The following is a 26756-nucleotide window of genomic DNA, read 5'->3' as shown; positions in this document are numbered from 1 at the left end:
CAAAGCTTTAGGATGACAAAGTTTCAGGAAGATAAAACTTCAGAATGATAAAGCTTCAAGATGATAAAGCTTCAGGATGACAAAGCATTAGGATGACAAAACTTTAGGAAGATAAAGTTTCAGGAAAGTAAACAGGAAGGTAGAGCTTCAGGATGACAGAGCTTCAGGATAACAAAGCTTTAGGATGACAAAGCTTCAGGAAGATAAAAGCTTCAGGAAAGATCTAGGAAGATAAAGTTTCAGGAAGAAAAAGCTTCAGTATGACAAAGCTTCAGAATGATAAAGCTTCAAGAAGATAAAGCTTCAAGAAGGTAGGATGATAAAACCTCTTTAAAAATCATCAAGTAAGACTCAACACTTTGATGCAAATAGTTTTTTCTATTCTCCTTTGTAAAGTTTTTCAACAAACCGATTGTTTGTTCAAAATTTTTTGGGGTAGCTTAAATTTCAAAAAATTATACCAGTTCTTCCCTCGAAAAAACTGACACAAACCGATTGTTTGTTCAAGTTTTGGGGGTAACTCTAGTATAAAAAGTAAGATTTATAAGAAACCGAGACTTCCATTCATTAACATTGAAATTTTGTTCATTACAAAAAAAAAAATTTACATGAAAAAGAAAAGATACATTTGAAAAGGAAAGTTCAAGTATTTACAAGTTGAAGCCCCGAGACTCACTCCGAACTCCGAGATCTCTTTTACACCATCGTCCAGGATACCAAGAGGACCTGACTATCCGCCTCGAACGACTTAGCCCGCGGTCGCGGACTAAAGTTATGGGGGGTAGCTCAACAAAGTTAAAGCTTATGCAAAGGGAAAATCACCGAAGCTACACCAAACTCTCAGATTAAGATCTCTCAGGAGCAGCTTGGACAAAGTTACGGGAAGGCAACCCCTACAACAAAACCTTACGGGGAGACAACCCCTATAACAAACCATACGGGGATATCATCTCTACAAAAAATAACCAAGTTATTAGAGGATAAGTGAGAATTGATTTGTTATGGAAAGTTTTTCCATAACAAAGAATTCAAACATTACAAAGTTCAAAAATAAAGATATTCACAGGTGAGACCAAGCTAGATGGTGTTCAGATTAGAAGATTCGGTACGCCAAGCACAAAACCTCGGGCCACCAGAAGCCCCTGGTCGTTGTAAGTCTCGGACAACCAAAGCCTCAGCGCTAGTCCGAGCCTCTAAAGCCACCAAGAGAGATTTTTGTGGAAGCGGTCTATGAAGCACTACCGATGAAGAAGCTTCGGGTATGTTAAGCCTTTTTCTTCAAATGGTTTACCCTTTTTTTTGTCAGACAAAACCTTGATCTCAAGAAAGTTGTACGCAAAGTGTTCTCTCAGAGTGGCATTTCACCACAATCTTGGTGAAATCAACTACATTAGTCCGATCCATCTCCTACCGAGAGTAGAAGATCATCTTCACAACTTTGGCCCGACCGACAATATTATGTAGAGGCACTTATGGAGAAGATATCTACGGGGAGTTGCTATTAGTACTATGACAGATCACAAGTGTCCAAGAATTGAATTAACATTCATTAGGTCAGACGCCATTCCAATCCAGAGATTCGAGGCTCTACTCGCCATAATTACTTTGAAAGAGGCGGCAATTGTCAGATACAGATTATGGAAGATCCAGATTCAGAAATTAAGGTATTTAATTCTCTTACATTCTAAATTCAAATAAGAGAATTAGGGGGGTAACTATTGGAGAAATAATCAGCTCCAAAGACACGTGGGCCTAAGATAGTATCGGGGGCTGAGCCCATTGGGTTGACCCGGCCAGATTATACTTAAGTACAAGACCATCCATTATCTCCAAAAAGCCGCATATCCCAAATATATCAAGATAAACTTCTATCCCATCAAATATGGGATAAGGTACCTAATAGAATGACATTAGCTAAAGAGAGTGTCATATCCAGTTTGGACTCTACTACTCAATTTGAATTCTATGAAGATAAGATTAAAGACTATGTGATCTAGGACTCAGACTCCTAATTAGATTATGCTCCAAGCACTTCAGTTGTTTCATAACTGTGAACTGTGAGTCTATAAATAAGACTACTACGTCAGGTATTTTCGACAGGCAGATTCTCTAAGCTCTAAGATTATTGATACTCTCCAGAAAATAAATAGTTTGAACTAACTTAGGCATCAGAGTGGGGGTATGGTCGGCACCCCCACGAGCCGACGAGCCGTTTATTATTTTGCAGATTACGGGAGAGTGAAGATCAAGGAAGGCAACGAATCACAAGGCAACACGTCACCGTACCGGAAACTGTACCAACAGGTGGCTTTGGCGGTAGGCAGTGGGGGGCAGAGGTAGGTGGAGGGTGTGTTTTGTGAGATTTGAAAATTTTGGCAAAAAGGTTTTTTCAGAAATGGGAGGGGAGATGCATGTTTTGTGAAGTTTTATTTTTTATTTTTTTTAAAAAAAAAAAAAAATAGGTGCCACGTGGGCGGGAGAGTCGGACGAAAATGAGACAAGGGTCTCACGTATAGACGAACTCTTCCGTAAACTGTCCCCAAGTCCCAAAAATTAGGAATGGTTGTGTTCAATACCCTGGTGTCTGAGTCAACTCATTACTTGTGTTAGTGTCCGCAAATCTAGGAGAAATTATTTTATTCATTCTTTTAAATTCTATTTTTTTTCCATGCTGATTTACTTCATTAACTGAAGTGTTAATCCTAACAATACCACCGGCAGCTTTAAGTAAAACGTCAATCAACATGATGATCATAATGTTGCTTGTAATGAGAATCTCTTTAACACTAACAGATCATCTTTTGGACCCAAAGCGAATGTGTGTGGGTTTCATAAACCATCTAAGTGATGCCTAACGCCTTCATGGGATTGGGTACCATATAAAACACTCCAAGACATTTGTTGATCCCATGCAGGGAAATCCAAACCACGTTCTTTTCCATTTGGAAAATCAGATGCAATAGAAATCTGACTCATCAAGAAATTCCAGTATAGGAAAGCATCATAGTTGGGACAATGGGGAACTTTTTGGCATCCTTTCTGTCCAAGAGGAGACAAGAATCCTAAAATTATGTAGTAACTTGGATTTTGAAGGGATAACAGAAGGTCGTCTTTTAAGTAAAAGTGTCGTGTATGATGCAATAGAAAACTACATAAAATAAAAATATAAACTCAAAACATATTCAGGAACCGTATCTTGTCTTTCCATAAGATGATGAATTAAATCCATGACAGAAGCCAAAATATTAGCAGAAATAGAACATCAAAGTAGCATTAAAATTATCCATTTTGTCCTCCATGTCCACCTTTTGGCAAAAGCTGCAACTTTGCAAAGGGCAAATCTAAGTCGTCAAAAATCTGTAGAATAGAATCACAAGTTTAGATTGAAAAAATTAGGAATTCAGAACTCAAAAGATCAATTTAAAAAATATATAGATATAAAAAGAATAAAAAAAAAAAAAAGGGAAGAAAAGAAAAGAAAAGTGATAGCACAGGGATGGCAACGGATGGGTTTGGTATGGGGGGACCTCATTCCCTGTTCCCAACCCAACAAGAAAATAACTCCTCATTCCCAGCCCGACTACCCTACCAATTGTTAACAGTGTAAACACCATACCAATGACCACAAACCACAACAGACAATCATTCCATGAAAAAACCAAACGTCCCCATACCCACTCAGTCTGTTGATTCCCCTCATGGGGCTTGTCAACCACGAAGCCAGTAATTGAACTTGATGGCACAAAGCACTGCCACAGCAAGGGCCACCTTGTTTAGTGCCCTTGAACAGCTCATTGTTCATGGTGCTTGCACCTCCATCCCCATCATCTCCAATCTATGGAGATTTAAGTTGGATATGAGCTCGAGAAAAGGGGAAGGGTGGGAGAGAAATGGAAGGGCAAGCTACAGAGGATGAGGTTTAGTGAGGAGGCACAGAAATTGGTTGAGTGAGGAAATTTTCCCAGGGAGGGAAGGAGGGAGAGAGAGGTCTGAAAGGAGTAGCTGCAGTGTGGTGAAGATGGCAACTGGCTATGTGAGATGGGAGAATGAAGAGGGGAAATCTGAAAGGAGTAGCTGCAGTGTGGGGAAGATGGCAGCTGGCTATGTGAGATGGGAGAATGAAGAGGGGGAAAACCCCTATGATTAAAAGGTATATATACACATGGGGCTGGGCAACCAAAACCTGTAACTTCCCCGAACCCCCCTTTGGTTTAATAGCAAATCCCATCCGTGCCCCGTCTCCTAAACAAGGTGGATTGGGGGAATCCCCACATAGCAGGCAAAAATTGCTATCCCTAATAAAGTGCATGAGTAAGAAAGATGGTTTACCATAAGTACTTGCTTTAACGGAATCTTGTAATACGAAACAATAGCCCCAACCTTCACAAACCAATCCTCATCAAAACCATAGGAAAATAACTGGAGAAAACTTGAAAGTTAAGTCATAAAAAAATCTTTGCAGATAGCTTACTTACAGACTCACCACTTGCATTCATGAAAGTTTGGGGTTTGGCAAGCATAATTGGAATATCTCCAATAAAACTTGGAATATATCATATTAATTCAAAACTGGATAGAGAACACAATTAGTTTTTGATCCACTAATTTCCCCTTAACAAACATCACAAGGAGTTACTTCAAACCTATCATTTGCTAAATATTAAGGCAGCATTGCAGTACATTGTGGACAAGTAGCAAATGTTATGCCCCTGTGCAGTAGTTAGAACATTATTTTGGATATCGAGGAAATTCAAAGCAAATATGACTTTTGTTTCCATAGGATCATACTCTGATAAGATAAAATAAAATTCATCATCATGCATATAACTAAGGCCCAGACAACATTGAGCATGCAACTTAATATACTTCCCTGTTATGTGAAAATGATGCAATGCAACCATAAGGAAAGAAGCTCTAGAAACTAGCTACATCATGCATCAAATGTTTATCTTCGGTTTTTCCCCCTTCCTACAAATTCTTTTCTTATGAATAATAATTTATTGAAAGAAAATGTCAAGATGTGCACGAAAAGCATGCAAAAACTCCTTTATTGAAATAATCTGTCGCTGTTACCGCTTCCTACAAATATACTAAGAGGAAGGAAAATATGAATGCAAAAATGCAAATAAGCATCTATAGAGCAAATTCTTCAGTCAAATTTGATTCAAACATAAGAAGATATACTTCTGGGCCGGGGGGGTGGGGTGGTTGTGTTTGTTAAGGCGTTGGGTTTGCTCAAAATTGTGCAGTAGTAATAGATAATGAACTTATCAAGAAAGAAAAAGCAATAAAACGATTTAAGGTAACCATGTAGAAAGTTTATTAACAGGCTAGCTAGCTGCCACCTTCAAGCATTTCATAGATACAACTACAACTTAACCACAATTATCCCAAACATAATTGCAGTAAGATACATGAATTGTCACACTATATTAACCTGCCCATTAAATAAAGTCGAACTAACCAATGGTCATTGGTTGTTTAAAGCTTTTTATATGTGCAATCACTTAACCAATCAGAGAGAACAGTTCACAAAGAAGGCAAACCTTTTCCTAATAGAGCTTTGAAGGAAACACTGCTTATGGATATCCCTTCAACTTCAGCTATAGTATCCACCATCTCAAAGCCCACCTGCAAAGAATTCCATTGAATTATACAATCATAGGCCAACCCAACATAACTCTAGCTCGCTTCACTGGCCATTAAAGAAGCTCGACCCAAAATATCACGTTATAAAATTGTCAATGATGCTGTTAATAAATAAATAAAACTAGTTCCCAGAAGCATATCTAACACAAATCTCAGAAACTCCTAGAAGTGTTCGGCACGCTGCAGGTGTCCTCCATATAATCGACTCACAAAATTTATGGCATCAAAAGATTTAAGGGTCTAGAGTTTAGACTTGGTTTCAAACTAAACTCTAAAATCCAATCGCATCAATATTAACCGTTGCAATAAGCATATTTTTGAGTCTCTAGAATTAAAAATAAAGGGAACCACCTAAGTTGTAATTGGACCTATTTGGACATTAAAAAGTAAATAATTAAAAAAAAAAAATCTCAATCAGGTAGTATATTTTTAGCACCAAAAAAAACTCACAACGATTAATTCATAAGATAAAATAAAACCCCTAAAGGATAATCATTAAAAATGTAAATTTTTTGGGGCTAAAAATTACAACTTTCAGGTTTAGTTTATGTGGCTTTTGTTAGAACAATAATAAACATGCTAGAAAATTAGAATACAAACTAACAATAATTTCAGAATGAGAATATAGGTTTGTGTACTGAGGAGAGGAGGGAGGACCTAGCCTACATATAGAAAACCATACGAAGTCCACCCATCACATACTCCTAACCCTAATAAGGTTAGGGACCTACATATTGTTTACCATATCTTGTAGGAACCCAGTTCCTACTTAGCTAAGGTATATATAGCCCAATAGCTCAATGATCACTCAATAACATTTGGGCATATCATTTGAGGCTGTGTACCCAACACATTTTAAGAAACCAAAGCTCACAATCAAAGAACGCCCAATCCCTCCTCTCCGCTCTACCATCAGCCGCTTCTTTATCTGGCTACCACGCGCCGAAGCTTGTCACGCACCTGCGAGTAGATCTTAATCGCGGGTGCATGTCCTACACGCGTCAACGCGTGGACAACCCTGCACCACGCTAGATGGCTTCCATCGCGTTCCACAACTGTTGCCAGTCACCCGTGGTGCTCTGCTTCCTCCTAGCAATCATCGCCGGCACGCCAGCAGTCAATGTTTTGTTCCTTGATTTTTTTTTTGCTTTCCCCAGTTTTCTTCAGGCTATTAAAGCTATCTCCACCATAGGCTTTGTTTTGACCCTCATCAGTGCCTTCTTTGCTACGGTGGTTTACCTTTGATTATGCTACTATAGTTTTTTTTTGCTGGTTTGTGGCTTTCTTGCGCCTCTAGGCTGCTCCATTTATGGTGCGCCTTACCAAACTACCTTAATTGGCGATCACTTTTCTTGGTCTTCGAACCAAGAATATATAGGGCCGCGTCATTTATTTGATGCATTCCCTTTTAATTTTTGTTTACCATCACTGATGAGGTTTATTTGGGGCTCTTTTTTAGGTTGTCCAATCCTATGTTTTTATTTTTTGTAATTCCTTTGTTTACAAAGAAGCCCAATTAGGAAAATATTCTTAACGTGTTTCATCATTTTCAATTAAATGAAACTCAATGACAAAGTCCATAGTGCAACTATGAGTAATGCCAAAAGTCACTCTTTTGTTACTCTTGTATTCCTCCAAGAATGATGTGGTTTTTAAAATCACCCTTAAACTTGTAATTGAATACTATTAAATTTTGACCAAGTGGTAATTTTAAAAACCACATCATTCTTGGAGGAACACAAAGAGTGACTTCTATAAGTATTCTGCAACTATAGGTGGCTATTAATTCAATTGAAAGTTCAAAAATTTAATCAAGAGAGGGGTAGTACGGACATTGTGGCGTGTGGCTTGGTACTTCTTGCCAGGGTTATCGAGGCTGACGATGAGCCATGGCTTCTTGGACTTCTGGGCCTCCACGGCCACCCCTTTCGTCTCCGAAGCTGTGCTTTTGGTGGACATTGACACTGATGGCGCCAAAGCTAAAGACGTTATCTAAGACATTCTCCAATTGCAGAAGGATAAAGAAGGCAGCGAAATTAGGTTTTTCCAACGGTAGCAATTAGGAACTCGTGTGGTTGCGATTGATGATATAGAAGCACCAACAGTCATACTTATTTTGATCATCTAAAAGGATTTAACACTTTTAATCTCAGATTTTAGGGCCTGAGAAGAGACAGATATATAAACCCTACCCTATGTGCCAATTGGCTATGTTTGCGGTGTTGTTTGGTTGACGTGGTAGCTAAACCGCTAGGTTTGCAAGTGGAGGACAAAAAAAATGGATTACAATAATGAATAAGGCTATAAATTATATTTTTATCCAATAACTATCATAACAGGACAGAAATTTCCTAAAACCGGTTTGTAGGAAATTTTCTACAACCCACATATAAGATTGACACGTGTCCTTGAAGCATGTGAGAAGCACATGTTATTCAAAATAGCATGTGCTTCTTACATGTTTTTTTAATAGCATTAATAAATGACACATATCAATCTTATATGTGGGTTGTAAGAAATTTCCTATAAACCCAAGAAATTTCCTATAAACCGGTTTATAGGAAATTTCTGTCAATCATAATACTTTAAATTATATTTTTATTCAATATTCTATATCTTATAACTATCAAACAATAATGGGTAATGTTATAAATTATATTTTTATCATGTAACTATCTCATAATATTTATGTGACAGTTTTAACCCACTCTTATATTAGTCCTTATTAAAAATAAAAAATTAAAAAAATTAGTTGTGATTGCTTCATCAACATTGTGGGATAAAAATAGTTTCTAGCATTTCTATGCAATAATAATGGTCTTTTGTTTGGCATCGGCCGCTGTAAAAACTTGTCTTTTGTTTGGCATCGACCGCTGTAAAAACTTTCACATCTGTCCAAGCTCGTTCGAAGGTCTATCAAACCTTCCACATGCTCTCTTTCTAAATTTAACATGCATTGCTTCGTTCTTCAAGCAAATTCATAAAATTGTAAGTTTTGTTCGTTAATTTATTTTCGGGTGTGTTTTTTTTTTTAGTTTGAAAAAGTGTTTTTATATGACTAAGATTTTTTTTTTAAAATGTTGTAGAAGTGTTTTATGTGTAATGCCCAAGCTGATATTAAATTAGAATTTAAAGCACGAATTAAATTAATTAAATGAGTAATTAGATAAAATGTGGAAAAGAATACTTCGAAATTTCTTAGAGTAAGAGTTTCTAGGGTGTGTGTTCGGACATGGCATTCTCTGTGTCCGAACGGACCAATCAGTAGTTCTCGTGTTCCCTCTGTGTTCGGACAGGATGCAGACGGGTTAGTTAGTAGGTTCAAGTTCGATGCGCGTCCAGACAGTGTGACCCGAGAGTCAAGATGCGTGTTTCACTTTGGCATGTCCGGACGACTCAGTAACATGTTTGGACAGGCCTGGGTAGAAAATGGCTGGACGTGTTTTCTAGCTCATATTCTCCCATCTCCCATTTCACACAAATTTTGTCCTCTCTCTCTCTTAGGGTTTGCACCCAAGCCCGAGATTCAAGAACTTTGTAGCTTCTAAACTCAAATCCGACACCGGAAACACAATCATTGGCACAAAATAGTTGTTTTCACTGATTAGTTTAAGGTAAATCTATAAACCCTAGTTTTTCTTGTATCTTTTGGTGATCTTTGGAAGTTTGGGCTCAATGTAACGTCCAAGATAATAATTAAGTGTTAAAAATATAAATTAGAGTAATTAAGTTATTAATTAGGTAAAATGTGCAAGAAAACACTTAGAAACGTTTAAAGTTGATTTTCTAAGTTGCGAGTCCGGAAGGACCCAATTGGTGTCCTCACGGGTTGGGCAGAAAATTCGTGTCCGCTGCTATGTCCGAATCGCCTACGGACGGGACTTCCAGTAAGTCCCAGTCTTTACACGTGTCCGGAGGGACCATTTCCGTGTCTGAACAAGCTTTCCAAAAAGTTCATGTATGCGACTACACATGCATATCCGGACGGGCCATTTAGGTGTCCGGATAGGCCACGTTTTAAGTCACCAACGAACTCATTTAAGCTCATTTCACCGATTTCTCTCTCTCTCTCTCTCTCTCTCTCACACACACACACACACGATTTCTCTCTCTTTGGGTTATGAGACAAAACCTTAGACCATAGTATATTGAAGCTTCCAAACTCAAATCTGACATCGAAAATGTAATCCTTAGGGTAGAATCTACGTTTTGACCTATTGGTTTGAGGTAAATCCAAAAATCCTAGTTCCTCTAGATTTTGTATTGATTTTTAAGAGTTTAAGTTTAATCTCTCAATTTTCTCTAGGTTCTAAATAACCTCCAAGCATTGGGTTTCACATTTGGTGAGAAATCAAAGTAGGGCCCAAAACCCTAGATTTTTAATAAGTGTTGTAAATTGGTAGGTTTTGTGTCTAACCCTAATATAATCTTATGGGTTATTGTTATTAGTTAATGGGTTGTCAAATAAAACCCTAGAAATTTATGAATTTTCTATGGGTTTTAGTTCTTGAGCAATTCAAAAGTTAAGTGAAAATTTAGAGTTAAAAATGTTATGTGTTAGTATTAATGTGTCATGCAATGTGATAATGCGGTGGTGCATTGCTAAAATTTTGTTGGGAATTATTCTTTAAACCATAGACCGAGCAACCAAAGTGAGTATTTTACTCCCTTTATGCCAAGAAAATGTTATGATTTGATAAACTCGAGCCAATAGTATTTTAGTATAATATATGCACATGAATTGCTTTCAATGCTTTCAGTATGTTAAAATGATGATTTGATGAGATTTATGAGTTTTAAGTTATGATTGAGAACATGTGGATTGAGTAATGTTTTATGTGAGTTATAATAAGTTAAGAAATGCATGTATTGATGAAAGTTTATGAAAAGCATGAGATGAGATGAATTGCATAAGTGTGATAGCATGAAAACAGAGCATAGATAGTATTGGAGCACTAGCATAACAGAGTCATGAATACTAAACATTAAGACCATGGTTGAAAGATCACCATGATAGAGCAAGTGTAAGACCAGTGAGTATACAGTCTTATGGAATCAGAATCAAGTCCTAAGGTTGTAGCCTTGCAGGCAGAGAAACAAAGAAAACAAAACAAAAGCATACATAGCATGATGATGTGTGACATGTTTTAGTAAAGAGTTTTCATGCTAGACATATTAGTATGCATATGTTTTTGGTATGGGACAGCTAGATTGTATATGTGTTTTATGAGATGTCATGTATTTGGAGTGCATGTACAAAATGAGTTCTCCAAATGTTCGGAATGTCATGCATGCATGCGTGACCGAGTTATGACGTTTGAAAATAATTATTAACTTCTAATTTAACCAAATGTGTGTGTTTGTGTGTAAACAAATATCTTAAATGCGGAATTTAAATAAGACAAGATATTTGTTACGAAGTGGAAGCTCTGTGAAGAAAAAAACCACTCCGGGGCAGACAAACCCAGGAAATCCACTATCAAAAACCAAAGCTAGTTACAAGACACTCATACTCACATACCATTATGCAGTAGTCATACCTCTAACTCTGATGTGTAACCCAACACGAATGCTACCCAACCAGATCTTCCACCTGAGGGGGTTTTTTATGGATTCCTTTACCTTAGGGCCGACCCCTAAGATAGACTTCACACGAAAGATTGAACACACACCGGCAACGGCTTGAGAGCTAGCAGATCTTCGAATCTCCCTAAACACCCTCTCAAAACACTATGGAATTCGTTACAGAATTCATACAAATTACAAGCCTAGGCTTATAGGAAACCTATTTCAACTCAAATAAGGAGGCCTACACCAACAAGGATTCAGACCCTGGGCGCTCGTCCGGACGTTTTTAGGCGCACGCCCGGACGTTTCTCTTGGCCATCCAGATGGTGAAAGTTGTATAATTTTTCGTTAGCTTTCCAATGACACCAATTTCATCCCAATCCAATATTTGAGCAGAAAGTTATGATCAAAATACTGGAGGGCGTCCGGACAGCTTGACTGAGCGTCCGGACGGTCAACTGCAACCGCCTTTCCAAAATAGCACAATTCTATCCTTATTAGGTCCACGTCCGGATGGCTTGGCCGAGCGTCCGGACGATCTTCGCTGTATCTCCTTTCCGCGCTCGTAAAAGATACCTGGAATATTCTGGAATGCTGGACATCGTCCGGACGTGTTGCCACGTCGTCCGGACGTCTTGCAGAGACTTCCCAAACAGTGTCGACTTCTAAAATCAAACTCCTTGTTGAATACTGATTGACCTAGCGTCCGGACTGTGTTGCTCTGACGTCCGGATGGCTTCATCGTTATCTGCTGGACACTGAGGGACGTCCGGACGCCTTCAAAGGCCCGACTGATTTTGTCTTGAATTTTGCAAAGACTCTTCATGTACATCTTTAAGCAGCTTGTGATCAGTTATTGTCTTTGATTTGATCATTGTCTGAATACATAAAGATTCTGAATTGAAAACCGACCATCCTGTTAAAACGCAACCATTACATAAAGTGTTTTTGTTTTATCCAGAATGTAGCCAATATAAAATACTAACAACATTGATGTGACTTGATGAAATGTAAAGTTTTGGAGTGTATATACATGCATGTATTCCTCAAAGGTTCGGAAGAAAAGTATGCATATATAGCCAAGATATTACATTGAATGTTTTCCCTATGATTTAATATTGGGAGTGCACGTATACTTGTATTCCCCAAAAGTTCGCAATAACAGTATGTGTGTAATGCCATAATGTTATATCCAATGTTTTTCCTAGGATGCCATGTTTTGGAGTATGCGTATATTGGAATTCCCCAAAGGTTCGGATGACTTGTATGCACATAAAGCCGAGACATAGTGTCAATTATTTTCTTAGATATTCCTATGTGCCTGTATTTCCCCAAAGGTTTAGAAAGCTTATATACGAGGATATCTGAGTCATATGATTATATATGTAATGGCGTGTATAGATTATTGATTTATGAACCAAATGTTGGTGTTTACATTATCGGCTACGAAACCTTTTATGAAAACTATCAATCCACAAAGTAGCCGTTATTGTAAACGTACAATAGAAATAAAGGAATTGGCTCATTATGAAAACCAGTGTGTTGTATACTACTGAGTTAGTGTACTCATACTTTCACATATGCGAACGTTGTTACCACTACGATCGTGTAAATGTTAATACTTTGAGTGCAGGTACCACAGACGTCGATTAGGACCCTATGGCGTTGTATTTAGGATACTACGACTGAAACTTATCACAACGAGTTGTATGTGTTGGTCTTGATAATCCATATTTTGTTATAGCCTTTAATATATGGCTTCTGTCGCTTGTGACACTTATTTTGTATAGCCATTCTTGATGTAAATAATATTGATTTAAGCCTTAAACAAATAAACAGATGTATGGCTCTGATGTTATAATTACACTTTTTAGCTAATGAATTTAGTTTAGCTGCAGTTGTTTATCTCTAATATATTATGCATATGTTGTGAGATGCATTAGGTTGATGTTGGCTTAATGACTATCTGTCATGCCACTGTGGTGATTCCATTTTGTATATAAAAATAAAAAAAAAGATCATCACACTTAATCTCTCAAATCTCTTTAGGTATTTTGTTTTTAGTGTTTTAGACAACATCCAAGCACCGGGTTCATCTTTGGTGAGAAATCAAGATAAGACCCAAAAATCCTAGATTTTGATTAAGTGTTGTAAGTTGGTAAATTGTGTGTCTGACCCTAAGATTTTCTTATGGGTTAGTGTTATTAGTGTTGGGTTGTCAAATGGGACCTTAGAAATTCTATGGGTTTCCATGGGTTGTGGTTCTTGAGGCAAATCAAAAACCTAAGTGGGATTTAGAGTTAGAAATGTTTTGGGTTAACTGTAATGTGTGATTACAATGTCTAATGTAGTGGTACATTACAAGCTTACGTTGGTAAATTCCTTCATAAGCTTTAAGTTAAGCAATCAAGTGAGTATTTAACTCACAAAGAAAAGATACTAATTTTTTTAGTAATTTTTATGATATTATTAAAATGTTATATTTGTGATAATCCGAGCCGATAAAATTTTGTTATAGTATTTATTATGAGAATGTTTTCAATATCTTGAATTATGTTGATATGATTTGATGATGTTTCATGAGTTTTAAGTATATTTATGAGAACAAGTATGAGATACAATTTATGAATTTTATGATGGGTCAATGTTTTCATGATGTGTTTGAAAAGAGAATGAATACCATATGATATTAAATGATACATAAGTGTATGAAAGCATGAGCATGAAACGAAATCATCAACGTTGAACGTAAGACCATTTGGGTTGAAGTCCCATCTGCAATTCATGTGTAAGACCAATTGGGTAAGAGTCTCATTGGTATCAAAAACAAGACCGTATGGGTTAAAGTCACATCGGCACAAGGCAACTTAAGACCGGTTAGGTTAAAGTCCCATAAGCAGCTTGTTAGTATTTTATATTGGCAACATTCTAGTTGACAAAAACACTTTATGTAACAGTTGCTTTTTAATAGGATTATCGGTTCTATTTAGAGTCTTCAAATAATATGGATAGTGTCTCATTTTACACTGTGTATGGTCACAAGTTTCTAGAATATGTCCATGAAGATTCCATGCAAATTCCAAGTCAGAACAGTCGATTCCTGTGCAACCGTCCAGACAAGTCTTTGAAGGCGTCCGGACGCCCCGTAGTGTCTAGAAGCTTCAGTGTTGCATTTGTCCAGGCGAACAAGCTTACACCGTCTGGACGCTAGGTTAAGCTACTATGAGTTTGACACGAAGTTAGATTTCAAACGACACTATTTGGGAAGGTTCTGCCAGACGTCCGGACGACATGGCAACACGTTCGGACGCTACCCAATATTCCAGAATATTCTAGATCTCCTTTACGGCTGCGGAAAGGAGTGATAGCGTTGACCATCTGGACGCTCGGTCAAGCCATTCAGACACGATCCTATTTTGGGAAGAATATCTCTATTCTGGAAAGGCGGTCGCAAAAGACCGTCTGGACGCAGGTAATTGACCTTCCTAACGCTACATACCAGAGTCCGAATTTGATGAGAATTAGGTTTTCTGTAAGCCTATAAATAAATGGCTCTAGGCTTGTATTTTGTAAGAATTCAATATAGAATTCCATAGTGCTTAGAGATGGTGTTTAGAGAGGATTGAAGACCCGCTAACTCTCTAGCCATTGTTAGTGTGTGCTCAACTGTTCATGTGAAGTCTATCTTAGGGGTTGTCCCTAAAGTAAAGGATTCCACTAAAGACCCCTTCAAGTAGGAAACTTGGTTGGGAAGCATTCATGATGGGTTTCGTGTCAGAGTCATAGGGACGATCGCTGCATCGGGGTATGTGAGTGTTAATTTCTATATACTACCTTTGTCTTCCGAATAGTGGATATCCTGGGTTTGGCTGTCCCGCAGTGGTTTTTCTCTTAACTGAGTTCCTTCTTTGTCAACAAAATATTTGTCTCTTTTAAATTCTGCAATTTAAATATTTTGTTGCACACTATCACATACTTGGTAAATTGGAAGTAAAATTTATTTTTCAATTGGCATCAGAGCTTGGTACACTCTAGTTCAGATTTAATTCTTGAGTGTGATCTCTTGACTTCTACTTCTCTTCTTTTATGTTTATCATGTCTCAAAATCTTAATTCTGCCCTTTGATGGAACGAACTATGGCTATTGGAAAGCCCGCATGCGCTCCTTTTTAAAATCAATTGACGTCTAGAAAATTGTTGAAACTGGTTGGATTAAACCAGAGGATACAGACGAAATTACTATTACTCAAACAAACACGCGACGCTCCAATGATAAAGCCCTCTATGTTCTATGTCAAGTGTTAGTATTTTTATTGACTACATTTTGGTTCAAACAAAACACTTTATGTAATGGTTGCAGGACAGTCGGTTTTTCCAATCTTCATATATTTGACAGTCGGTTTTCAAATTGGAATCTTTATACATAGAGACATCTACTGCTCATAAGCTTCTAGAAGATACCCATGAAGTGTCCATTGCAAAAACCAAGACAAATCAGCTGGCTCCTGTGCAACCGTCCGGACGGGCCTTTGAAGGCGTCCGAACGCCCCGCAGTGTCTTACAAATAAACATTGAAGATGTCCGAACGTCAGAGCAATACTGTCCGAACGCTCGGTCAATTAGTATTCAACAAGGAGTTTGTTCTCTGAAGTCGACACTGTTTGGGAAATTTCTGCAATCCATCCGGACGACAAGGCAACACGTCCGGACGCTGTCCAGTCTCTGCAAGCTGTCCGGACGACTCGGCAACACGTCCTGACGATATCCAGTAATTCAGATAACTCCAGATTTCCGTTCGAACGCGGAAAGGATTTCAATGAAGACCATCCGAACGCTCGGTCAAGCCGTTCGGACGCAAACCTGATAAGGATAGAATTGCGTTGTTTCTAAAGGATATCGCAGAAAGTCGTCCAGACGTGGCAAATTTCCGTTCGGACGCTCGACAGACAGAGTCCGATTTTCAGCAATTCTTAAGGTCTCTTAAAGCCTATAAATAGGGGGCTCTAGGTCTGTGTTTTGTACAGAATTCGACAGTAAATTTCATAGTGCTTTGAGAGGGTGTTTAGGGAGAATCGAAGACCTGCTAGCTCTCAAGTCGGTGCCAGTGTGTACTCAAGTGTTCATGTAAAGTCTATCTTAGGGGTCAACCCTAAGGTAAAGGAATCCATCAAAAACCCATTCAGGTGGAAGATCTGGTTGGGAAGCGTTCGTGTTGGGCTACACGTCAGAGTTAAAGGTATGACTACTGCATAGGGTTATGTGAGTACGAGTGTCTTGTAACTAACTTTGTTTTTGGATAGTGGATTTCCTGAGTTTGGCTGCCCTGGAGTGGTTTTTTCTCTTCATAGAGTTTCCACTTCATAACAAATATCTTGTCTCATTTAAATTCCGCATTTAAGATATTTGTTTGCACACAAACACACACTTGGTTTAAATTAGAAGTCAATAAATTATTTTCAATTGGTATCAGAGCGTGGTACACTCTGTTTTTAGATTTATTTCTTGAGTGTATCCTTTTGACTTCTGTTTTTTATTATTATGTCTCAAAATCTTAATTTTGTTCTGTCCTTTGATGGAACAAACTATGGCTATTGGAAAGCCCAAATGCGCTTCTTTTTAAAATCTATTGACGTCTGGAAAATTGCTGAAACTGGTTGGATTAAACCAGAAGAAACAGACGAAATTACTGTTGTTCAAACAAGCGCAAGGATGTCCAATGATAAAGCCCTCCATGCACTATGTCAAGCACTTTCACCATCTGAATTGGCAAGAATTTCAAATTGTGAAATTGCTAAAGATGCATGGCAAATTCTAGAAACAACATATAAAGGCACAAAACTAGTAAAATCTGTCAAACTTCAAATGTTGATTTCTAAATTTGAAGAAATTAAGATGCTTGAAGATGAGACATTCAGAGAGTTCTACACTAAGATTAGCGACCTAAGAAACTCGATGATAAGTCTTGGGAAGCAAATCTCGTATGTAAAACTCATCCAAAAGATACTAAAATCTTTGCCTGATCGTTTCAGGATTAAGGTGACAACAATAGAAGAAAGCAAAGATCTAGAGGAGATGAAGATTGAAGAGCTGGTAGGATCTCTTCAGACATACGAATACTTCTCACCTCCGATCAGAAAGGTAAAGACAATTGCCCTCAAAGCATCCAAGGCATCCAAGAAGAAATCCATAGTCTCTTCTAACAAAGACTCAGATGTTGATGAAGATGCAGTGGCAATGTTAGCCAAGAACTTCGAGCACTTTATGAAGAATAATAAATTCAAGAAGAAGTTATCTAACAAATTAAGAAAGGCTCCTCACACAACTGATACAGAAGAAGCAGAAAAGAAAGATCCGAGGAGTCCCTAGTGCTTCGAATGTTCAGGTTTTGGGCACATTAGAACTGAATGTGCAAATCTGAAGAAACAAATAGGGAAAGCCTTTAATGCAACTCTCAGCGATGAGTCTGAGAAAGAAGAAGAAGCTCCTAAGGAAGAAAAATTCCTGGCATTCGTTGCTCCATATGAAGATAAGGAGGATTCTCAGTCCTACTACTCTGAGAATAGTGAAGAAGAAGATATGCAGTTAGCCTATCAACTTCAATATGTAGAGTTCCTAAAGCTGAGAGAGAAATACAAGCAGCAGGTACTAAAGCTGAACAGCCTCAGGACTGAGAAGACCTCTATGCTCATAAAGATCAATGATTTAGAAGATAGGCTACTGGAGACACAGTTACAACTAGAGAGAGTCTCGGACGAGAAGCTCACTCCCATGCTCTCCATTCTACTTGCCAGAGACGGTCCGGAATCTACTTGCCAGAGTCTGAATTTGATGAGAATTAGGTTTTCTGTAAGTCTATAAATAGATGGCTCTAGGATTGTATTTTGTAATAATTCAATATAGAATTTCATAGTGCTTAGAGAGGGTGTTTAGGAAGAAATTGAAGATCCGCTAGTTCTCTAGCTATTGTCGGTGTGTGCTCGACTGTTTGTATGAAGTCTATCTTGGGGGTTGGCCCTAAGATAATGGATTCTATTGAAGACACCTTCAAGTAGAAGATTTGGTTGGGAAGCATTCACGAGGGGTTTCGTGTCAGAGTCATAGGGACGATCGCTGTATCGGGATATGTGAGTGTTAATTTCTATGTACTAGCTTTGTCTTCTGAATAGTGGATATCCTGTATTTGGCTGCCCCGCAATAGTTTTTCTCTTCACTGAGTTTCCACTTCGTCAACAAAATATTTTCCTTTTTTAAATTCCGCAATTTAAATATTTTGTTGCACACTATCACGCACTTGGTAAATTAGAAGTCAAATTTATTTTTCACTACTAAAGTGTAAAACCGGTTGGGTTAAAGTCTTATGGGCATCAACAACAAAACTATAAGAAACAATGGAAATGCAAGCATGGCATGATGATGATGTATCACATGATTTATGATGTTTTCATGGCTAAATGTAACTGTATGTATATGATTTTGAATGCAACAGAAAATATGTATATTGTCACAGCTAGATTGCATAGAATGATTTATGTGGTATTTCATGCTAAACATATTAATATGCCTAAGTTTGAATGGAACAGATCATATATATATATATATATATATATATATATATATATATATATATATATATATATATATATATATATATATATATATATATATATATATATATATATATCCTTATGGCTAGATTGCATATGATGATTTATGTGATGTTATGCTTAGATCTACACATATACTTATGTTTTCTGAAGGTTCGGAAGCTTGTATACAAGTATAGCTGAGTTATGATGTCATTTGTTTATTGCACGCACGCACACACGTGTGTACGAATACACACACATATAGTATATTGTGGATGAGATTATATGTATGTGCTTCCAAGAGGGAGATTGAAAGACGTATATGTATTCATAGCTACGCAAAATGAATTTATGTATTTATGAAATGCCAATATTTACCTTATCAGCTATATATAGTATATTGTAGATGAGATTATATATATGTGCTTCCAAGCGGGAGATTGAAACATTTATATGTATTCACAGCTACACAGTATGAATTCATGTATTTATGAAATACCAATATTTACCTTATCAGCTACAAAATATTTTAAGAAGTATTTTACTAAGGATAGCTGTTATTGTAAACGTATGGTAGAAAAAATGAAACGTCAGCTCAATACGAAAACTTAGTGAGTTTTATACTACTGAAACCGTAGACTCATTAATCCACCTATGCGGACGTGGCAACCACCATGACCGTATAGATGATGATGCTTTGGCTGCAAGTACAACAGATGTCGATGAGGACCATGTGGCTTTGTATTTGGGTTATTATTGTGGATTTGAGTGTATGTATATATCAATAATAAAGTTACCACTCCCAATAGTACGAATCTTTGTAGGATAGGTCTATGTGAGAGAATCGAACCTCAAGGACTGTAGATTTTGGTTGTTAAGTTATCAAGATTAATTCTAATCTAATTCAGGAAAGATGTTTGATTTTGATTTTCTTTTGCAATTGAAACTAAATAAAAATGTAAAGTAAAAGTAAGATGGAGAAGATATAAATGATTGACTTCACTACTAACCTCATAATGACGGTAACCCGTAGTTAACATAACAATTTCACTTATATGAATGATATGACTCATGTGTATTTGTCAAGCACCGAACGATGTCGTCAAGAAAACACTTTTAATAAGAAATAATAATAACCCATCTTTAGTAGGCACGGATTGTCCACCTGCTACTAAGATGCGGAACAATCTGTCTTCCCTATGTATGAACTATAAAACCGCTTATTTAGCAAACACACAATCAATGGATAAGCATAACTCATCTTTCGGCAATGCATGAATTGTTTAGCTAAATTAAACTTGTAACGCCCCGAATTTGAGCCTGCAAATCCGTAAGCAGAAACCTCCGATTTCCACGTGACATTACTACATCAGAGATAAACTCTCGCAGCGGAATATATTTTTTTCTTCTAAAGCCTTAGGAATTGATAGCATAACACATTTAGAGTTGACTGAAATACCTCGGTACATTTATTAAAAGTTACTTTTGTTTATCTTTACATCCTATATGCACACTAGGTGCATCAAAATTAGTGCCACAGGCGGCACATAAGCATATAACATAAAACATGTCGAACATGACATTGTTATAAATATTTACATGCCATAAAACAAAACACATATAAGCGCAACTAGTAATTTCTAAGCTAGCACACGATAGTTCGTTGATGGTTTCAAAAACCATCAAAACTGGCATATGGGTCCATGCCTTCATTCTCCAGATCTGCATCAGTAACTATGCAAATATGGCGTTATCATATTTGCATAGACAAAAAAGTGAGTCATCTATTTTCATATCTACGTTACCATCAATCTAATAACAGTTCATATAGAATGCAAATGTAAGGGTTGTATGAATATGCATCATAGTAACTATTTAATTTGTGTTTTAGGATCATCTTACTTCAGACCTCTCGTTCTAGGTTATCTGAACCCGTTCACGTCCTTTGCCTCACACTTAAAGTCTTACCTGTTTGCACTGGAATCCTACTGGTCCCAGCATTAGTTATATATTAGGCCTTCGGATACCCCTGGGTCACTCTGAACCCCCTGGATCCACTGACTAGCCTTCCTTCCCCTTGCTACTACATCAGCTTGTTGATGGCTATCTCATCAGCCGTTATATTAATTGGACACAACATGCAATGCATGAACAACCACATGCAATACACACACACCACACAGTCCTAATGAAACATAGAATCATTCCTCAGTAAGTACATCCATACTTACACTCCTTGGTGTAGTTTCTTAGCTCCTTTTCTGTAACAAAATATATACAAAGAAGATGATATATACATCAGTTCTTTTTCCAATATTAAAAATGTGTATATTTTTACATCACTTTACTCATCGTTTTTAGTTATCAATTAAAAGGTAATTACTTCAACATGAATCCTAACAGGATAATATTTTTATGTAAAGGGATAGGGAAATTAGCGGCATAGCCACTTTGTAGGAATACAATAAATTATAAAATAAATACGTAAAGGGATAGAAAATTAGCGGCATAGCCACTTTGTAGTAATACAATAAATTATAAAATAAATACGCAAAGGGATAGAAAATTAGCGGCATAGCCACTTTGTAGGAATACAATAAATTATAAAATAAATACGCAAAGGGATAGAAAATTAGCGGCATAGTCACTTTGTAGTAAGGCAATAAATGATAAAATAAATACGGGGGATTAAACCAACTCCGTAGTAACGCAATAAATAAACAAGTAAATAAATACGATCAACTCATGAAAGTCATAAGATCAGTCACAAGGACAATGAAATGTAAAAGCAGTTTATATAAATACGATCAACTCATGAAAGTCATAAGATCAGTCATGAGGACAATGAATTTAAATACGAAATATAAATACGATCAACTCATGAAAGTCATAAGATCAGTCACGAGGACAATGAAATTTAAATACGAAATTTAAATACGATCAACTCATGAAAGTCATAAGATCAGTCATGAGGACAATGAAATGTAAAAGCAGTTTATATTACCCCTTTACTTTAATTCTTTTATCTCTTTAAGCTTATTGGGTCTTTTAAACAATTCATAAAAAAGTAATGAAATCAAATAGTAAGGAAGAAGTGTCAAGATTTACTTACCAATTTGGTTTGAAGAGAAAAATAACTTCAAGAACACCGAAGTGGTTGTGTGGTAGAAGGAGAGAAAAAGGGAGAGAAAACCAAAGCACAAAGCTTTCAAGGAAGTTGTCTAGGATTTGTGTGGAAAACAAGGAGCCTTGCATGCTTATTTATAGGAGGAAGGTAGGGGTATTTAGGTCCAAAATGTAATAAAAGAATTAGCTTATTGGATAATGTCTTGTAAATTTGGAATTTAGAATTTTCGTCCAACTAGAGGGCAGCCTACTCCGAGAATTATTTCGATGGTCAAACCTACTCCGATTGACGTGAAATTTTGAGGGTAGATAGAGGACTTCATGACAAACATTTTCTCTTTTTGGTTCGTCTCATTTTGAGTTCGTTTTGACATAGTTTCGGTCAAGTCAAAGTTTCTGTCTATAAAGCCAAAATATCTTTTATCCACTTTCAGCGTTCACACTTGCTTTATTGATTTTTCCTCCTTTTCATGATTACTCTATGAGATATCCTATCCTTTCATCATTACTCTTGTTTTTTATACATAAATGTTTCTAGAAGCATGGAGATATTATTCTTGACAGTTTTTCGTTTAATATCGACAGTTGGGTTATTTAGGCTCGGGTCAAAAAGTCAACTAGTGGACTTTTTGCTAACTTTTGCCATATGGTAGATCTTTCTTTTGTAAGCACAACGGTTTTTGAATTATCTAAATCTGAGTTCGTTTGACCTATTTTCGGTTCAATCAAAGTTTAAAGCTTAAATGTAACTTTTAAGTTTTTAAGGGTTTTTAGGTTTTGATCTTTTAATTTTTCGAAACAACTTTAGGTTTGCTTATAAAAACATGTGGATATTGTCTCCTCAACAATATCAATGATTTCTTAAGTACTTGAAATTACTGGGCGTTACAAAACTAAACTAGGATGTTGGACAATTCATCATTCCTAGGCATGACCTATCAAACCCTATTGATTTGTATCCATTAAAACCATTGTAAAACCATCATCCATATAATCACAGAAAATACAAATGTTGAGTTCAATAAAGATGAACAACTTTCTAAGACAAGATCAGGGGTTTATCAAAATTGAATATAAATATTAAAACAAATTTCAAGGTTAAACAACCATCATTCATGTGCATAAAATTCTCAAAGAAAAACAAGATTACATCATTATTACTTGGAAAGAGTTACATCAATACCCTATGGATGAGTTAGCCACTCATGAGTTGTTGGAAATCATCTTTGTAAGACAACAATTCATCCCAAGAAGCTGTTGGAACTTTGCTGCATCTTCTCTAAAACCTAAGCACTAATTGCTATTTTATTCTCCTATGTAATGTTATCTCATTGATTTGGATGAGTATGTGGTGTATTTATAGAGTACAAGTGAAGTCCTACACGAATTTGTGCCTTTCAAAATATCTAATCCAAGTAGAAGCCGTAAAACTATTTCATTTTTCTGGTTTCTACCTTGTTGTCAGTTCTACCGCTACAAATGCACTCAAGCCCTTTTCAAATGCGCTTGGGCCCTTTTCAGACGCTTCTAGAACTTTTTGTAAAATATGCCACAAATACAATCTATAAGTGGCATTTGGTCGTACCTCTATAATCACCTTACCCTTAGCCTTGTCATTATCAGTGATAATTGTAGAAGGAGCACATCCAAGCATTGCCTCAAGCCATGTTTTCAACAACCATATATAAGATTCAGCCATTTTATTTACGAACAAAGCACATCCAAACATCACAGATTGATGATGATAGTTAACTCCGGTAAAATGAACAACAGGCATCCTATAACAATTTGTTAAGTAGGTAGTACCAAAAGTAACAACATCACCAAAATATTGGTATGCAGCTCGTGATCTAACATCTGCTCAAAAGCAATTGCTCATGCATCCATTTCATCCACTTGGATTGTGTAAACAAAACCTAGATTTTTGCATTGGCGCTCAAGAAAATAATTGTACATTTTTTTTGTGTATCTTCCTCTCCAAATAAATCTTCTTCTATTGCCAAAATAATTTTGAACATTTTAGCAATAAAACCAACATTATAGTCAACATCAAATTCTTTACTCAACACCAACATTATCTTCCTTGGCAATACACTGGACTCATTGTGCGCATCTATAAGATTTTTTTGGGCACGTGTTACCACTCTATGTCCACGAAGAAAACTTGTACTTTTAGGAGTAAAGAACTCATGATTATGTTCAATTGGTATGCAGCTTGTGATTTAACATCTGCCCAAAAGCAATTGCTCATGCAGTCATGCATCCATTTCATCTTCTTGGATTGCGTAAACAAAACCTAGATTTTTGCATTGGCACTCAAGAAAATAATTGTACATTTTTTTGTGTATCTTCCTCTCCAGATAAATCTTCTTCTATTGCCCAAATAATTTTGAACATCTTTAGCAATAAAACCAACATTATAGTTACCATTGGATTCTTTACTCAACACCGACATTATCTTCCTTGTCAATACACTGGACTCATTGTACGTATCTATAAGATTTTTTTGGGCACATGTTACCACTTTATGTTCAGGAAGAAAAATTGTACTTTAAGGAGTAAGGAACTCATTATTATGTTCAGTTGCAAACTTACATTCCATCTTAACCCCGCCTTCTTTAAACCCATCATTGCTTTGCATCCTACCTATGTTTCTACGAGCTTTGGATTTGTATAGATTTTTGTTTGATAACTTTTATGACAAAATCCTTCCCTTGTACAAACATATTATACCCCAATTAATGACTTATCTTCCTTTGATAGTCGAGAATGATTTTGTCGAATGCTAAAACCATTCTGTCTTGCATAAGGATTATAGCATGCATGTCCATCTTCTAATTCATCAAACTTCATATTAAGACATGGACTCATAGGGCCATTACATGAAGGAAAGCTAACAGTTGATTGCTTCAAATCATTACCATTTCATTGTCAGCATGTCCATATTCAATAAAATTACCAGGACATGAGATTATCTCAGGTTCTTCACTATTAATACTCATTTTAGGGATCTTGCAAGAGGATAACAATAGAGAGACCATGTCCGATAAAGTAACATTCATTGTAAAAAATTGTTCATTACACATATAGTTAAAATCATACAAAGGTATCGATCATTCATTTTTCTAGTTCTCTTGCACTGCATTACTTCACTATTGGTACTTCTTCTTTTTCTTTTTTTTTAACTGAGAATTATTGATATTTTAAGTAGACAAACTCCAAAGGCTATTTCACTTAAATATGTTTTTAATGCATTGATAAGGAGAGAGTACAAGAGAAACCAAAATCCTTCGATACCAAGTAAATCATTTTCCTTTGTCTCGTCCCCAACCAAACAAGGCCACACAACAACAATTTCCAATCATGTTTCACTAGGGTCAAAACCATCATTAAAATACCAAACTCACATTCCAAAAAAATGGACACTACCTGCAAATAACGTTTGTAGAAAAACCACAAACTATACAAGCATTATCCCACCACCTGTTAAACAACCCTTTATACTACTTACATTTGAAAACCCCAACGATAGCAAAAAGAAGAACTAATCATCTTAATTGATGTTTGGTGTTTGTCTTGGATATTGATTCTGATATATAGAGACAGAAATCATAGAGAGAGAAACAGATAAAAAAGAAAAAAGAAAGAAAGAGCAAAATAGAGACAAATACAAAGAGTTCGAAAAAGTATAGAGAGAAAGGCTATAGATTTTAAAATTTTTCCCAAACAAAAAATGATAATCCACAAAAGGTTCTAGATCTCGTTGGCTACATGAATTCAAAATGGAAATATCAATTTGTTTGGCTTTAATCCGCATTAAGCATTTGATTATGAGTACTCATAATGATATAAATCATATTTTATATTTTTATCTCATTATCTAGACAATTCGACTCACCTCTTGAATTAGTCATTGTTAAAAAATAAAAAAATAAATTGATTAAAACTACCACATCGACATTGTTGAATAAAAATATGGTATATATCATTTCTTTTTAATAATATATTCAATCTGGTATTTGCAAGTTTTTGAATCGCACAAAATTCTTGGCCATTTTCTACTCGCTAAGATTAACACACTGTAGACAAAAGTAAATAATTTTGAAGCCGAGTGAAAAGGAATTTACAATATTCATTGCACTATCAAATTGGTAAAAATAAATAAGAAAATAACATCAACTTTTTGTTAGATACACATAGCCAGGACCTCTCTTTTTATTATGTCAACTCTATATTCTCTTCGGATATAAGAAAATCAACTCAAAAATAATATCGGTGGAGACTAAATGTTATGGGCCTGCTGGATGGGTCAACTAGGAATACTCCTTTGGACAGCAGCAGCCCATAGTGAAAGAGGGAATCCGAGTAACAGAAGAGAGGCAGCCCATGGAAAAGGAAGGAATTACGCTGCAGAGGGGATATTCACTTAGCTTCTAGAATAAATCCACCTCATCTATGTTATTTACTGCTTTAGCCCTGTGACGATGTGACTAGAAGCATCTTTTCATTTTATTCCTTTATTTGTTAGTCGTTTATTTGGAGGGAGAGCTGGCAATCGGTTAGAATATATTCTAACCGCTTGGCCTATTAAAGGAAGGGGGAGGGTAGTCAGCGAGGTAGACTGGAATCAAGATTATTTCTATTGTATTGGATAGATCGGGAGTCTCTAAGAGCCCTCCTCAATATTCAGTATCAGTTATCCTCATTTTAACTTGCCAATTTTACTTCCCCTCAAGAAAAACCCTTACAAGTGGTATCCAGAGCCATTCTTTCTCACCCATCGCTTCTGCCTTCTCTCTTCCTTCCCAAAAAAAAAAAAAAATTCTCA

At 36.5% G+C, this 26756-nt stretch overlaps 1 protein-coding gene across 1 annotated transcript in view; it reads right to left on the bottom strand.

Annotated features, from left to right (window-relative positions):
• Positions 1–3211: 3211 nt before the first annotated feature.
• Positions 3212–26756, bottom strand: part of LOC133867309 (protein CASP-like) — a 57387-nt gene continuing 33842 nt past the window's right edge. The window contains exons 5-7 of the mRNA XM_062304034.1: positions 5547–5631; positions 4330–4380; positions 3212–3357 (exon numbers count right to left, since the gene is read on the bottom strand). Of these exons, the coding sequence (XP_062160018.1) occupies positions 3350–3357; positions 4330–4380; positions 5547–5631 (144 nt within the window). The 3' untranslated portion in view covers positions 3212–3349. The remainder of the gene's footprint in view (positions 3358–4329; positions 4381–5546; positions 5632–26756) is intronic.

The sequence above is a fragment of the Alnus glutinosa genome, chromosome 4 (assembly GCF_958979055.1).
Source record: "Alnus glutinosa chromosome 4, dhAlnGlut1.1, whole genome shotgun sequence".
Taxonomy (NCBI): Eukaryota; Viridiplantae; Streptophyta; class Magnoliopsida; order Fagales; family Betulaceae; genus Alnus; species Alnus glutinosa.
Note: the sequence above shows the minus strand (reverse complement) of the source record. Positions and strands in the feature narration are given on the sequence as shown.